Genomic DNA, 16,343 nt, shown 5'->3' on the forward strand with positions numbered 1-16,343 from the left:
GTGAAAGAGCCACATGTGCATATAAGTAATTTGAGGGTTGAAATCATGCCAACCGAATCTCTTTAATGCAAACATAGAATTAGAAATGTCAAAGTGACCCATAAAGAGAAAAAAATTGTAACCCATTAGCAACTAACAGCCCTTTTAATAGCACAGCTCACTGACAGACCTTTCATTTTGGCTTACAAACACTGAGGTAAAATACTGACCAAATACTCAACATGTGCACGTGGCCTAAGCCTTATTTTGTTTCTGATGGAAAAACTCTTAAGTTGGATGCCCAGTCTTGGTATTGCAGTCCATCCATTCTCTTAATAACATTGGACACTCCTAGCTGAAGTAGAGGGGGTGCAAAGATGTCCATCTACATGTGAGCCCAGAGATGAACAAGTTTTCCAAGTATGGCCATATACCCGGCCCTTGCTAATTCATGTTTTAACATTTTACATATATTAGAATTTTATGTATTGTGTTGTGTTGACTCATGTCCTTGTGGGCTTTTCTTTTATACAGGTAGGAGGTAATGTTGCAGGAAACCATTTTAGCTTCAAGCTCATTCTGGAGGACGGTGGAGAGAATGGTGATTGCTTACATTGGAAGGCAGGAGGTTACCATACCATTCCAGGCTTCCCTAACTGCATCTTGACTGATGGGGTTGTCAACTTCTTTCTGGCCCATACAGAACGAATTCTAGGTGTTGGATTTGACCCCAAATATAGCCGAGTGGCGCATACTGGTAATTGTTACAATCTGTCTAGATTCATGTATTACTTTAAGTCCTATAAGACCCACAAGATGAAATGTAGTATCCCGATTACAGCACCAACCTAATTGCTATAGGCTTGGCTATAATTTTAGGCCCTTTCGGCCCTGGTGGCTGAGGTGGTCCAAAAATTTGCCACAAAAAAAGAATACTAATAATATTTCAGTCACATGGCAAGTGGTAGCTGGTTACTGATTTGCTCCTGGTCTCCCAATTTTTAAGTTATACTTCTGCTTCCAGCCAAATTCATCGTAGAGTCTTTTTTTCTGTACAATGGCACTGAATACATGATCAGTATTTACTTACAGGTACATCTTAGTAAACATCAAAAAAGTGCTTGCTTTGTGCACAGAAGAGGGAAGGACATTATTACAAAACTAGATGGTAGCCTGATTCTAACGCATCGGGTATTCTAGAATATGTATGCAGTTTCTTTATGTAGATTCTACGCCAATATCACGGATTGCAGCAAATCCGTGTGGCAGGAGATGACCCACGGCAACCGTCGGGAGATCAGTGACTAGCGCCGCAGATCTCCCGTCAGTAGTGGTGACGTGCGTCGTTTGAATTCCGCGCCATTCCACGCCAATTCGCGGCCGGACTGCGCCTGTCGCTGACTGGTCGCGGCCGGCCGGGCGCGACAAATCAGCGACACGGGATTTCCGTTACAAACAGAGAGACAGACAGAATATATATATATTTTTCTCCTCATACAGATGTGTGTGTGTGTGTGTGTATATATATATATATATATATATATATATGTGTGTGTATATATATATATATATATATATATATATATTTCTCCTCATACAGATGTGTATATATATTTCTCCTCCTACAGACGTGTACATATATTTCTCCTCATACAGACGTGTGTGTGTGTATATATATATATACTAGCTGAAGAGCCCGGCGCTGCCCGGGCATAGTAACTAACTGTGGTTAGTTAAAGCAAATTATAATTATCCTCCATCCCATAGTCCCGTGCCCATATACCAATCAGACATCCTCCATCCCATAGGCCCGTGCCCATATACCCATCATACATATCCTCCATCCCATAGTCGAGTGCCCATATACCCATCACATATCCTCCATCCCATAGTCCCGTGCCCATATACCCGTCATACATATCCTCCATCCCATAGTCCAGTGCCCATATACCCGTCATACATATCCTCCATCCCATAGTCCCATGCTCATATACCCATCATACATATCCACCATCCCATAGGCCCGTGCCCATATGCCCGTCATACATATCCACCATCCTATAGGCCCGTGCCCATATACCCGTTATACATATCCTCCATCCAATAGTCCCGTGCCCATATACCCGTCATACACATCCTCCATCCCATAGTCCAGGGCCCATATACCCATCACACATTCTCCATCCCATAGTCCCGTGCCCATATACCCGTCATACATGTCCACCATCCCATAGGCCCGTGCCCATATACCCGTCATACATATCCTCCATCCCATAGTCCCGTGCCCATATACCCATCCACCATCCCATAGTCCCGTGCCCATATACCCGTCATACATATCCTCCATCCCATAGTCCAGTGCCCATATACCCATCACACATCCTCCATTCCATAGTCAACCATTATGACATCATAATGAGCGGCGGGGCTTGCAACCTATGATGACATCGGCGTCGCCATGGCAACCATTGTGACATCATAATGCGGGGTGGGGCTTGATACACACACTTTTTCCCCATTATGTAAATAGGGGCAAAATTGTTTGGTGAATTGGAACGCGCGGGGTTAAAATTTCGCCTCACAACATAGCTTAGGACGCTCTCGGGGTCCAGACGTGTGACTGTGCCAAATTTTGTGGCTGTAGCTGCGACGGTGCGGATGCCTATTCCAGACATACACACACACATACATACATACATACATACACACTTTGAACTTTATATATTAGATATATATATATACTAGCTGAAGAGCCCGGCGCTGCCCGGGCATAGTAACTAACTGTGGTTAGTTATAGAAAATTATAATTATCCTCCAACCCATAGTCCCGCGCCCATATACCCATCATACATATCCACGATCTCATAGGCCCGTGCCCGTATACCCATCATACATATCCTACCGATCACATGGAGCAGTTCATAGATAAGGAGCCTGAAAGTTTTATTGCCCTCTGATTGGGGTCTAGTTCTGTGTTGTGATGACCCCAGAAGGTCTGAAGAGCAAATTCCTTAATTGATGTAAAAATACATAAATCCATGTGACACATTTATTCCTGCACTGAATGTGTCAAAAGTTTTCATAAATTTGTACTCTGAGACCCTCCTCTCTCTCTGAGACTTGAAGTTACCTTTTAATACAAGTAATTTAATGTCCATCGTGCTGTGACCGAGGATACAAAAATGTTTTGCCACAGGTAGATCCATTCTTTTTTCTCTTATTGTGTGACGATGAGAATTCATTCTTATTCTCAGTTTTTGCCCTGTCTTCCCCACATACACACCCCAAGTTGGACATTTAGTAGAAATAAGTACATACGCCACATTAGATGTGATTCATCTGAAAGTATCTAGGATCTTGTAGTCCTGATGTGAGTTGGGAATCTTTATCTTGTCCGTGGTCATTATAAATGGACAGGTTTTACATTTTTTCTGGTTGCAAGGAAAGGTTCCTGCAGCTGTTGGAGAGTTCAGGGAGCTTCTGACAATGATGCTTCTTAAATTTGGGGGCTGCCTAAAACACAGCATTGGGGGGGTCTGGAAATATGGATTGTTATTGGGCATCTTTTTGTAGTAAAGGTTGTAATTTCCGTGCAGCTCTCCTCAGCACCTCCAGATTTGGATTGTAGGTGACCACTAGAGGCACCCGGTTATTTTCATCTTTAACTTTGTAATGTAGCAGGTGATTCCTTGATATTCTGGTGGCTCTTGTAATTTACTTTTCAATTGTTCTTGGATGGTAGCTGATTCAAAAAGGTCTTTCTGAGGCGAATCAGGGCTACCATCCAAGAACAGATGTTGTATTAGTCTAGCCTGATGAAGAGACCTGAGTAGTCTCGAAAGCTTACAATTTGTTACCTCTTTTCAGTTAGCTATTAAAAGGTATCAACCACTGAGGACTCTCAATTCTAAATATTCTTCTATCTACTTGCTAAGACGGTACAAAGATATATATCTTTCCTGCATCTAACTTCAGTAAGAAGATGGGCTGATACAAGTCTATGAACATGCTGAGGTCTGGTTAGGACAGAAGTGCACATTAAGGCAATACCACAAGAGAAATGAGAGAGGGTGAGAGTGAAGGTAGTGGTCACCTGGGGTGGTTGTGTATGAACAACACAACAAAAAGAGCCATAGAATTTGCAGCTGCAGCCCAGTGGCTAGAGGAAAAAATCTCCTAGATAGCAATTAACTTTAGTAGCTATTTCATTCCATCGAGAATTCTTCATTTCCAGAAGCTCAGCCCAGGTATTATGATCTCTCCAATAATTTGAGTCCACAAACATAGGATTCTTCACTAAAGGTTCACTTAGAAGAGCCAATATCGGTTGATGTAAATATGTCAGCAATTGCCCAGTCAAATCAGCAAAATGCTCAAAAGTGGGTGATTGGAGGATTTCCTGTGGAAACAAGAGGTGTGCTGACGATAACTGAGTTTTTATGTGTGCAAAATGATCGTATTAATAATTAATAATGTTCTATGCCCATACAATACTGAACTGTCTAATTGAACAGGTCATTAAAACAACTGCCAACAAGCCTTCATATAGCCAGACAGCCGGCCCTCAATTGACTCAGTTGGTAGGTATAAATGCTTTAAAGAGAACCTGTACCACCTTCAGCAGCACTAAGGCTGCATTCTGTGAAGGTGGCTCTTATGTTTCTTATCCCAAGGAACGCTGAAATAAAGACTTTTATAAATTGCCCACCATACCTACATTGCGTCATGGAGGTATGTTTTCTCCCCTTGTCTCAACCGCCTCGCAGCCATCTATCATCTTACTCTTGCCTCCGTGCACCACCTCTTCTGTTCCTCGTTACCGGCGACTGCGCTCTGCAAACATTTCTAGGGCATGCACCGTGCGCACTGCTAGTGAACTTACATCAGGCGATGATGTAAGTATATCGCGCCTGCGTGTAGCGGAGGCCCCAGATCTCGCCCTGCAGTGTGTTTTGATGTATTCACGCTGCGGGGCTGGGAATCTGGCACCTGCGCAGTTGGGATCTCTGCACCTATCCCCATCTCCCTCTGCCTCTTTCCGATGTATTACGGAGGAGGAAAGAGGTGGAGGGAGATGAGGACAGACGCAGAGATCCTCACTGCGCAGGCACCAGATTCCCAGCCCTGCAGTGTGAATGCATCATGACACACTGTGGGGCGGGATCTGGGGCCTCCGCTACATGCAGGTGTGAAATCCTTACATCATCGCCTGATGTAAGTGTAGGGAGGTGGACCGGACCACAGCTACCTGCATGCTGGGTCTGGAACTTGAGAGGCTGCATCCTCTGTCCCTGGGAGGAAGGACTAGGGAGGCGGAGCTTCCCCTGCAGTCTGGGGGAAGCTTGAGGGAGACAGAGCTTCCTGGAGTGACAGGAGGGCGGGGAAGCTGAAAAGAGCATGCAGCATCAGCAGGATAAAAGGGAAATGCGCGCGAAGCTGCAGAGCCTGGCACCGGCAGACTGGAATGCAGAGGGCTGCGCATAGCAGCTGGGAGAACAGTGAGCAGCACACCCTGCCTTTCCCCCAAGAGATTTCCAGGGCAGTGACATGCAGTGCTGCACACTATGAGAGAGACAGGGACAGGGATTGCTGGCCAGAGAGTGCAGAGCCATGTGAAGCCGAGCCAGAGAGTGCAGAGCCGTGTGAAGCCAAGCCAGAGAGTGCAGAGCCGTGTGAAGCCGGACTAGAGAGTGGAGAGCCATGTAAAGCCGCACCAGAGAGTGCAGAGCCAAGCAGAGCCACACACACCAACATCCGCCATCACCCGACGCCAATAGCGGGGACCAGGGAGAGTGGGACATACAGTGTGTGACTAGTGACTGCCAGACAACCAGGTGCTGTGCCCTACGTGACCGTGAGTACCACACACGTGCTGCACAAGAGAGAGCGTATACTAGACTGACACTTGCGCCCTGACTGGGTCAGTAGATAGTTACCCTGACATCAGGGCCGGCCCGAGAGATTACGGCGCCCTAGGCGAAACTATTTTGTTGCGCCCCTACTATTCTTGGCAGTAGATGAAAACTTGGGATATAAATATAGGAGCAAAATAAACCACAACAACAATGATTAATTAACTCTCTCCTAACTCTTTAATGTTCTGAGAAGTTGTATAGGACAAATATATACAAAGTAATCAATAACACAAAACAAACACAACCATAGGTAATTAAAATTTTTGTTTCCTTGCCTTTTTTTTGAAAAGGATGACATAAGTCACCGAGATTAATTTGTTTAGCAACTTCAGATTCTATCGAAATTGTTGCCAACCCAACCAACCTCTCTTGCGTCATATTTGCCCTTAAATATGTTTTAATTAGCTTTAGTTTTGAGAAGCTTCTCTCTCCTGAGGCCACGGACACAGGCAGAGTCAAAAGAATTCTTAGAGCTACCACCAGGTTGGGGACACTTTCTTTCAAGTCAGATTTAAGCAAAAGTTCAAGAACGTCTTTTGGTGATGAATCTTCTGGAACACGTCTTGACATTGCCTGCAGTTCACCAAATAGCTCTATGGTATCGATGTCTTTTACTTCGTTGGGATGTAATAAAAGAGACTACACATTATCAGGTGCAAAACAAACCCATTTACTCAACATAAAAGTAATCTGAAGCAAGAAAGAGAATATGCATTAGGGAACAATGTGCATGAGAAGCACACTTTCATTTGTAAGAAAATCTGCCTTATTTATATGAAATATATCCACAAACCTTCCTCTATCCATTCATAAAACAAGCTAAAGAAACAATAGTAATGACTAAAAACATTAAATACCAACCTTATAAAGTGTGATGTGTTCTGGACCAATGAGCCTGAGAAGCCAGCACACAGCTATATCTTCCTTCCTGAAGCTCTGCTCTGCAGACCAACTGTGGTATCAGGTTTCACACAGCAGCTAGAGCCAGGAGACTATCTAGAGGGAGGGGGTTTCCTGAAAATCTGGTGAGAAGGGAGAAATGAAAGTAGAAGAGCTGCGCATGTCAGATCCATTGTTCCTGATGGAGGGTTAAGTATACGTATTTTTTTCTCTCGGGCGCCCCCTTAGTGTAGTGTGTGCTAAGTGTGAATTTTTGGTTGTTTGCTTTGCTTTGCCAAAATTTGAAAGCTTAGGAGCAAAATAAACGCGCGGGATCAAACACCTGTCAGCAGACGATGCAAACAACTCACGTCCGTAGTTTAGCGCCTCCTTTCCGTGCGTAAATTGAAGCTCAACGGTTTTTCTTTTAAATTTATGGTAAAAAAATTTATGTACACTTTTCTTTCCATCCCTAAAACTTTTTGCCTTTTGAAAAGATTTTTTATAATTTTTTCTATTTTTTCTTTGGCACCCCCTTTGGGTCGGCGCCCTAGGCGGCCGCCTAGTTCGCCTATACGTTCGGGCCGGCCCTGCCTGACATTTTTAACCAGACATTACTAGTGGAAATAGTTGAGGAGCCACCTTGGACCCATGCAGGACTGTGGCCCGTGCCTTTAATTAGCCATGTTAATATATGGACAAGGGGCAGTGGAATGTGCCGGAGACCGACCACTGTCACCAGAAGACAGACCAACGTTTACAGCAACCTACAGGAGGAGGCGCAGTGCCCGCCGTTGTCGGTGCTATTAAGTATCCAGCAGAAGCTGCAGAGTAAGGACTTCCTAATATACCTCTTACGCTAATTGTCGTCTATTTGTGTCGTTATTGTTATACTGTTCCTTTAAGACCGTTTAATTATTTTATCTCCCTGCGTGGAGTAATTTCCTCTGTAAATAAACCTGTTATCCCCTGCGCTGCCTGCATCCCGTCACTGCATTCCGTGTTCCTGCTTGCTATCTTAAACTTGGAGTAGTCGGCAGGATGCAGTCTAGGGGTGCAGGGGTTGCAGATCAGGCGGTTGGGGGTGCTCTAAGGGCCAGTATACGACTGGGGACAATTTTAAGTAACCTCCCCTAGTTCACAGGGAGCAATGTACTGTTATGGAGCTGACTGAGAGGGTCAGGGGGATGCTGAGGATGTACCCCATGACTCCTGCGTTTGAGGTGGAAGTTGCCGTCATGGATGGATGAGGCGAGGAATTCCATCATGCTGTGACCCCCCAGGTGTGAGACACCTTTGACAAGATACTGAAAATACTTGAGGAGACTCATGGAGACCCCACTGACATAGGGGTACTGAGGATGCATTTCTTTAGCCGCCTGCAAAGAGAGGGGGAGACTGATGCCATATGTGAACAAGCTACAGAAGTTACACACCGCGATTCTGAGGAAAGACTGCATATGCATAGGACCCCTGACACCGTGCTGCTAGACCAGTTAGTGATGGGCCTGAGAGATGTGCTGCTGGGGCGGGTGTTGCACTAGCACCTGCGAGCTAACCTGCACATGACTTTTTCAGAAGTTGGAGCAGAGGCGTGTATAGGCGAGCAGGAGCAGGGGATTGCAGCCTCGATAGGGATGGTCCAGCGGAGTACCTAGCCCAATCAAAGAAGAGCCCACATGGTCCCACGAATTATGGCAGGGAATGAGGAAGATATGGGAAAAGGTTGAAAAGCTGGAGGAGGCCCTTATGGGTGTCTTGGAGTCCTGTGCGATACCCCAAGGTGACGACTCACAGCAAAACCCAAAGGAAGTCAGAGGACAGGTGTGGAGTATCAGAAGTGTCCCAGCAGTTGTCCCACGATTTACTCCCAGTTTGCTGAGTGAAGAGCAAAGGCAAGTGAGACATGCTTTCTGCCGAGGTTGATGGTCCAGGCCGAAGCGCCCACCAGAAAGATACAGATGAGGGTGTTGGACGTGTTGAAGGATGGGACACCTGTCCAGAAATTGCCCCACACAAGATAGACGACGGGGAAAGTTAGCTCTTTCCTCTGAAGTCTCAGTTAATTGGAGAGAGCATCCTTGGAGTGAGTGGTACAGCAGAAAGAGAAGAGTTCCATCCAGAGCCAGATGAAGCCATGACATGGAGGAGGAGGAGGATCCCCTGTACATAAACTTGTTAACCCCTTTTCTGCCTCTGTCCCATCACGTTCCTGCTTGCTATCTTGCATAACTTCCTGGGCAGCATGCATGGCACATGCCCAAGAAATGTTTGGCGCCGGTCAAGTAATGAGGAACAGAGGAGGCGGCACACGGAGGCAAGAGGGGGATGATGGACGGCTGTGAGGCGGTTGAGACAGGGGGGAGAAAACATACCTCCATGATGCAATAGAGGTATGGCGGGCAATTTATAAAAGTGTTTACTTCAGCGTTCCTAGGGATAAGAAACATAAGAGCCACCTTCACAGAATGCAGCCTTAGTACTGCTGAAGGTGGCTCTTTTACTTTAATAGGCCCTGGGGTGGTGACAGGTTCCTTTTATGCATCAAAACAATCAAGGCCTTCCTCCAGGAGCTGACTCCCTGCGCTGCAATACATGCTGCCAGCTAACCAGAGGCTGGCAGCTGACACCAACCAACCATGACGGGAATGTCGAAGTTAGCTGCAGGCTACCAAACTGGCTTCCGGCTGTACAAAAGGTACCCACACAGCATGGGGGAAGGTGAGTAGTATTGTTTGTTTTTAAAGGGATACTCCAGGGAGATAAGCACTCTTTTTTAACTGTTTCAGCACTCATACACTATAAAGATAAGATGCCCAGTGCACTTTAATTGTCTTTATAACCTTTGTAATACTGCGTGACAAGATCTGCTCCTCACTGCCACCCCACCCCTTCCGTCTGGGATATTACATCTTACAGTAGTGTGCATCTTTCCCCTGTTAGGAATAATTACTTTCATGATAATAGCAGAGAGCGTGGCCTGCTCTAAGCTATTTCTATCTGCCTACTTCATGATATTGGTCTCTGTTTAATCCAGTCAGCCAATTAAATTGATGAGTGGGCGGAGTGTGGTTCGGGGATGCAGAGTTGTGTCCACCGAACACCAGAATTATACACTCTGTGAGAGCCATTCAGAGAATTCAGTGTCTCTCACTGGAGTGCCAGGCCACCTCCCAATGTTCACAGCAGGGAGTAAGCTTTGTCTTGGTTAATTCACAAACGATCCATCACTACTCCTCAGGAAAGCATCCACTCGTCTTCTGCAGCATCTGTTACACTTGGGATAAACTCCCCAGATCCCTCTGCTCTGTTCCTTATACTGTGCACCAAACATATATGGGCTTATAAAATATCTATCTAATCTTATCTATCTATCCATCTATCCCATATCTTGCTGTGGAGATGATAGGAGGGAACTATATGAATAATCTATTGGGGCACATCTGGGGTGAAGGCTATGGAAGTACATGGCATATAGTTCTCTTGTAGCTGTCATACTGCGCAGCTATCTCCACCACGTTCTCGATAAATGTTTTCTTTTCCTCTTTCATGGAGCTGAAATCCGAGAAGAGATCGAAGAGTCTCCTGAAGTGAATGTCTCTCACTGTTGAGTATTTCGTACACTTGCAGCAAGAAGTGGATCTCATTCTCCAGGGCTTCCAGGTCGTAGTGTGTGCACAGTCTGTACTCCCTGGGCTTGTAGTTCCGTCTGTGCTGGACGGACTTAATGTCCAGTCATGGACAGATCTCTTCTGGCCCTACCATCTTCCTGATTCTGGCGTTTGTCAGGCTGCTGTGATTGGTGTTTTGGTCTGGTTCGGTTTGGATTAAGCTGTTCTGGGGGTCCTGGTTCATGTTGACCACCTATATCAAGGGAGCTTTGGTTGCTACTATGTCGATGAGCTTGGAATGATTGTCACACCAAGGCAGGCGGGGAAGGTTAGTAAACCCACTAGACCACAGAGAACCCTGTGGAAGCTGAACCCAAGGAACTGGCCGGACAAGGTCTTCAGAAAAATTGCAAGGTTTTATTTGAAGTACAAGCAGGATAACCTACTTGGATGAACCCCCTGGACCAAAACACCGAATATCTCCGAGAGAGTGCCAGCGAGTGGAACCCTATACAGGGATTGTCCCAGCACAGCCTGAGAGACTCTAACCCTATAATGACCGGAGCTTTTTTTGGTTTTGCGTTTTCCGCTTCCCTTCTTTCCAGAGTCATAACTTTCTTATTTTTCCATTAATATGGCAAAGTGAGTTCTTATTTTTTGCAGGATGAGTTGTACTTTTCAACGATACCATTGTTCTTACCATGTCGTGTAACAGAAAACGGGAAAAAAATTCCAAGTGTGGTGAAATTGCAAAAAAAGTGCAATCCCACACTTGTTTTTTGTTTGGCTTTTTTGCTAGGTTCACTAAATGCTAAAACTGACCTGCCATTGTGATTCTTCAGGTCATTATGAGTTCATAGACACCAAATATGTATAGATTATTTTTTATCTGAGTGGTGAAAACAAATTACAAAATTTGATGCACAGACCACTTCTATGTAGCTGAAATACAGCATTGCTATGAGCGCCGACCACAGGGTGGTGTTCACAGCAATCCGTCATCAACAACCATAGAGGTCTTGAGGAGACCTCTGGTTGTGATGGCAATGCATCTCTGACTCCCAATCACGTGACGGGGGTGAGTGATGCGTGTATTTCCGGCCCGGCGGCTGGAAGCGCTTGTTAAATGCCGCTGTCAGCATTTGTCAGCGGCATTTAACTAGTTAATAGGTGCGGGCAGATCACTGTTGAAAACAGCTGACATGTCACGGTTTTGAGGTGGGCTCACCGCCGGAGCCCATTTCAAAGCGGGGGATACTGCCAGCTGACGTACTATTTCATCAGCTCGCAGTAAGGGGCTAGTGAAGCGGTTCCAAGACCAGAGGGTCCGACCCAGGAGAACTAGCAGAACAAAATGGGAAGGAAATAGGAGATCCAGGAACCTGAAGATGAACAACTCGATGGTCCAGAGGACACCGCTGGAGTCCACTGGCAGTGGTAAGCAGGTAGAATAACGGCACTGGAAAGAAAACAACAAGCATTAGCACCAAAGAAAACAAGACTGAACAGAAAAGCGCTAATCTGGGACCTGAGAATGGCAACTCTGAGTAAAGCACAAAATGGCATCCCCCACAACCAGGAAGTGAAGCAGCTGAGGAGAGACGCTGGGACACCGCCGTAGCCAGGGAAGACACCGTGGGAGCGCAGTCAGGGTAAGGCAGGCTGCGAGGGGCAAAGGAAAACCTGCGGGCATGCAGAGCATGATCACCCAGAACCCTGGGGATGGGAGCTGCCGGCAGGAGTGCAACAGTACCCTCTCCCTAATGCCCTTTTCAAGCCAACCAAAAACTTATTCATAAGACGAGGAGCATTAATATTCTATCTCGGCTCCCAAGACCGCTCCTCTGGACCAAAACCCTTCCAATCGACCTAGAACAGCATCTTGTTCCCTCTTCATTTCATGTCGAGTATGGCTTTGTCCTTGAAGACATTGCCAACAGACAGGAGACGGAAGAATACCAGGATCCTGGAAGTAACGTCCAAGGACCACAGGCTCATAAGGAGAGAGACGTAGAAAAAGTTATGGATCCGCAAAGAGGGAGGCACCTTCAGCCGGTAGCATACCTCATTAATTCTCTGAAATACTTCAATTGGACTGATGAACCAGGGAGCAAACTTGTAGGATGAGACCTTGAGACGAATGTGCCTGGAAGAGACCCATACCTTGTCCCCAGGTTGGCATGGGAGGGAGTCCAGACGTCTTGTCCGCATGATCCTTCATTCGTACGGATGCCTGTTCCAAGGAAACCTTGGATCTTGAAGAAATCTCTAGCTAGATTTTCAGCTGTAGGATTACTGGACAAAGTGTTCAAAGGAGTCAGAGTTCTAGGGTGACACCTGTAAACAACAAAGAATTGAGACTTGGAAGAGGACTCACTAACATGGCTATTATAGGAGAACTCCACCCAAGGCAACAGAGCAACCCAGTCGCTGTGGTGAGCGTTAACAAAGTGGCGTAGATAGTTGGTGAATACCTGGTTCACCCACTCCACTTAGCCATTGGATTACAGATAGTAAGCCGAAGAGAAATCCAAGGAAACATCCAGCTGCTTGCAGAGGGATTGCCACAATCGGGACACGAACTGCACTCCCCTGTCATACACGATGTGGAGAGGTAAACCATGAAGACGAAAAACATGTTGAACGAACAACGCCGCCAGTTTGGGTGCCAAAGGAAGACAAAGGAATGAAGTGACCCATCTTGGAAAATCGATCCACGACCCATATCACGGTACAACCACAAGATACTGGCAAGTCGGTGATGAAATCCATTGTGATGTGCCCCCAGGGGGCAGATGGTACGGGAAGAGGGAGAAGACACCCAGTAGGAAGCCTCTTGGGGGTCTTACTGCGAGCACACGAGGGACAAGCGGCAACAAAATTGCTGACGTCTAGACGCATCTTGGGCCATCAGTTGTGCCAGAAAATCAACTGCAAAGTCTTTCGCAGTCCCGCATGGCCTACAAGTTTAGAAGAATGCCCCCACAACAGGACACATTTCCTGTCCGGAACTGGGATGAACGTCTTACCTGGAGGCAGTTGCAACAGCTGGACTGGAGCTACCGTGATCATTCTCGATGGTTCAATAATGTGGTGAGGTTCCTCGTCTTGGTCATCCTAGATAAAAGACCTGGATCAAGTGTCAGCCTTAATGTTCTTCTCAGCTGGACAGAAGTGGAGTTGGAAGTTGAACCGGGTGAAAAATAATGACCACCGAGCCTGGCGGGGTCAAGGCTCTGGGCTGACTGAAGATAGGACAGATTCTTATGGTCGGTGTAGATAATGACTGGATGGACTGCACCCTCTAGAAGGTAACGCCATTCCTCCAAGGCTAGTTTGACAGCCAACTGTTCCCTGTCTCCGATAGAGTAGTTGCGCTCACAGAGTGAAAATGCCCTGGAGAAGAATCCACAAGTCACCATCCTCCCAGAAGGAAGCTTCTGCATGAGCACGGCCCCAGCTCCAGAAGAGGAAGCGTTCACCTCCACGAAGAACTGCTTATTTACCATTGGTCTATGGAACGCCGATGCAGTGGCGAAGGTGACAGAAAGGACAACTCCACCTCAGGAGACCACTCTATAGGATCAGATCCCTTTTGAGTCAAGGCGGTGAGAGATTTGGTCAGATCCGAGAAACGAGGGATAAACTGCCGATAACAGTTGGCAAACCCTAGGAATCACTGAATGGCTTTGATTCCAACAGGACGTGGCCACTTAAGAACAGCCGACACCTTCTCAAGATCTATTTCCAGACCCGTGTCAGAGACTATGTAACCCAGGAAGGGCAGAGAGTGCCGATCAAAGAGGCATTTCTCATATTTGGCATACAAACGGTTCTCTCAATCGTTGAAGGACCTGACAGACGTTTCTTCTGTGGGTAGGAAGATCTGGAGAGAACACCAGAATATCATCGAGATTGATTACTACACAGACGTATAGAAGGTCATGGAAAATGTCATTGATGAACTACTGAAATACTGCAGGCACATTACTTAGCCCAAAAGACATTACCCGGTATTCGTAGTGACCGTCACGAGTGTTAAAGGCAGTCTTCCACTCATCCCCAACATGGATCCTGACAAGATTGTAGGTTCCCCAGATGTTCAGCTTGGTGAAGATCCTGGATCCTCAAAGATGATCGAAGAGCTCTGGAATGAGGGGCAGAGGATACTTTGTGATAGCATTCAGACCTCGATAGTTGATGCATGGACGCAAAGACCCATCCTTCTTTTTCACAAAGAAGAACCCTGCACCAGCTGGAGAGGAAGATTTATGGATGAACCCCCGAGCCAGATTCTCCTTGATGTAGTCTGACATAGCCTGAGTCTCAACAGGCAGCAAGGGGTAGATCTGCCTCTGGGAAGAGTAGAACCTGGAACGAGATCGATGGGGCAGTCATAAGACCTGTGTGGTGGTAAAGTCTCCGCCTCTTGTTTGTCAAACACGTCTGCAAAAAACCAGTAGGCCGAAGGTAACCTGGCTAGGGCTGGAGGAGGTCACGGAGTGTTCCTGGGCCGCACCGATGAGAGACAGTGCAGATGACACGATTGACCCCAACGAAGAACGTCCCCTGTCCGCCAATCCAAAACCAATTCATGGATGCGAAGCCAATGAATACCTAGCAGAAAAGGTTCTGATCTGAATTTCCACCTCCTCAGTGATGCCTAGAATAGTCTTGCAAGCATCTGTGGTGCTCGGCAAGGGAGTTGTTAAGCCGACGCTGCATGCAGATCCGCTGGGACTGATGGTTGGGTGCAGCAAGGATGTAAAAGCTCCCCACAGGTGAAGCTATAGTCCCAGGGCAGTGTAGATGTGGTTGGCACGGGGATGTAGCAGTGCCGACAGGGTAGGAAGCAGACAAGACACAGCGGGTTGCAATTTCTGTACCTTTACTTGATAACTGCAGTCCAGGGTCCTGATTACAGATGGAAACGGAGCAGGCTAGCCTGGAAGCAATTCAGGGATTCTCTCTCACAGACGGGCTGTGCAGTCTCCTTCCTAGCGCCTTGTGGTGTGAAGCACTCCAGTACTTAGTTACTCTAGAGTTCCTCCTCTCAGATGTTCCCAAGAACCTTACTTGCACGGCAGACAGCTGTAGCCTATCTCGGGGACTCTCCGTTTCTCTGTCCCAGCTCTCTATCCAAGCTGCTGTTGTGCCTCAAGTCTTAGATGAGAGATGGGCATTTACAGCCTTCTACTCCTCTGGTATCTGCTGTAGGACCGTTAGTATCCTTACAGCCGTGGAGACCAGGCTCCAGTTCTTGTGCTCTCAAGCTGAAGGAGCTCGCCTTCCACAGCTCAACCCCCAGCTTCTCTCTACACGTCTGCACACTTCACCCTCCGCAGACTAACTGACCACTCCTTCCTCTTGGCCCTCAGAGAGCACCCCTCCCCTCAATCCTGGTTCAGAGTTCCCCCTGCTGGCCTGGAGTGGAACTGTGTTGCATGTATGGATTGACTGCGAGAGAGACCCATCATTGCCTCCAAGCCTGGCATTACCCTCCCCTGGAGGAAGGCAAAGTCACCATGGTGACCATACTCCTGGGGGCGCCACATAATCATACTGAGCTGAAGAATGAAATTGCTTTATCAATTTTACCGGACGCGGAACGGTATAAACGCACCCCCAAAAAGAAATTCGTGAAATGCTGTTTTTTGTTAATTCTGCGTCCCAAAAATTAGAATAAAAAGCGATTAACAAAAATGTCACGTGCCCGAAAATGGTACGAATAAAAACGTCAACGCGTCCCACAAAAAATAATTCCTCACATAACTCGGTGGGTCAAAATATGGAAAAATTATAGCTCTCAAAATGTGGTGATGCAAAAACTATTTTTACAATAAAAAGTGTCTTTTAGCATGCGACAGCTGCCAAACATAAAAACCCACCACAAATAGTAAATCAAACCCCCTGTTATCACCCCCTTAGTTATGGAAAAATAATAAAATTTTAAAAAAAT

General features: G+C 46.6%; 1 protein-coding gene across 1 annotated transcript in view; it reads left to right on the plus strand.

Moving 5' to 3' along the window:
• Nucleotides 1-16,343, plus strand: part of B4GALNT2 (beta-1,4-N-acetyl-galactosaminyltransferase 2 (SID blood group)) — a 384,595-nt gene that overhangs the window by 336,874 nt on the left and 31,378 nt on the right. Inside the window, exon 9 of the mRNA XM_073572735.1 lies at nucleotides 514-736. Coding sequence (XP_073428836.1) covers nucleotides 514-736 — 223 coding nt within the window. The remainder of the gene's footprint in view (nucleotides 1-513; nucleotides 737-16,343) is intronic.

Source organism: Dendrobates tinctorius, unplaced genomic scaffold (assembly GCF_039654945.1).
Source record: "Dendrobates tinctorius isolate UK_male_01 unplaced genomic scaffold, ASM3965494v1 ptg000032l, whole genome shotgun sequence".
NCBI lineage: Eukaryota > Metazoa > Chordata > Amphibia > Anura > Dendrobatidae > Dendrobates > Dendrobates tinctorius.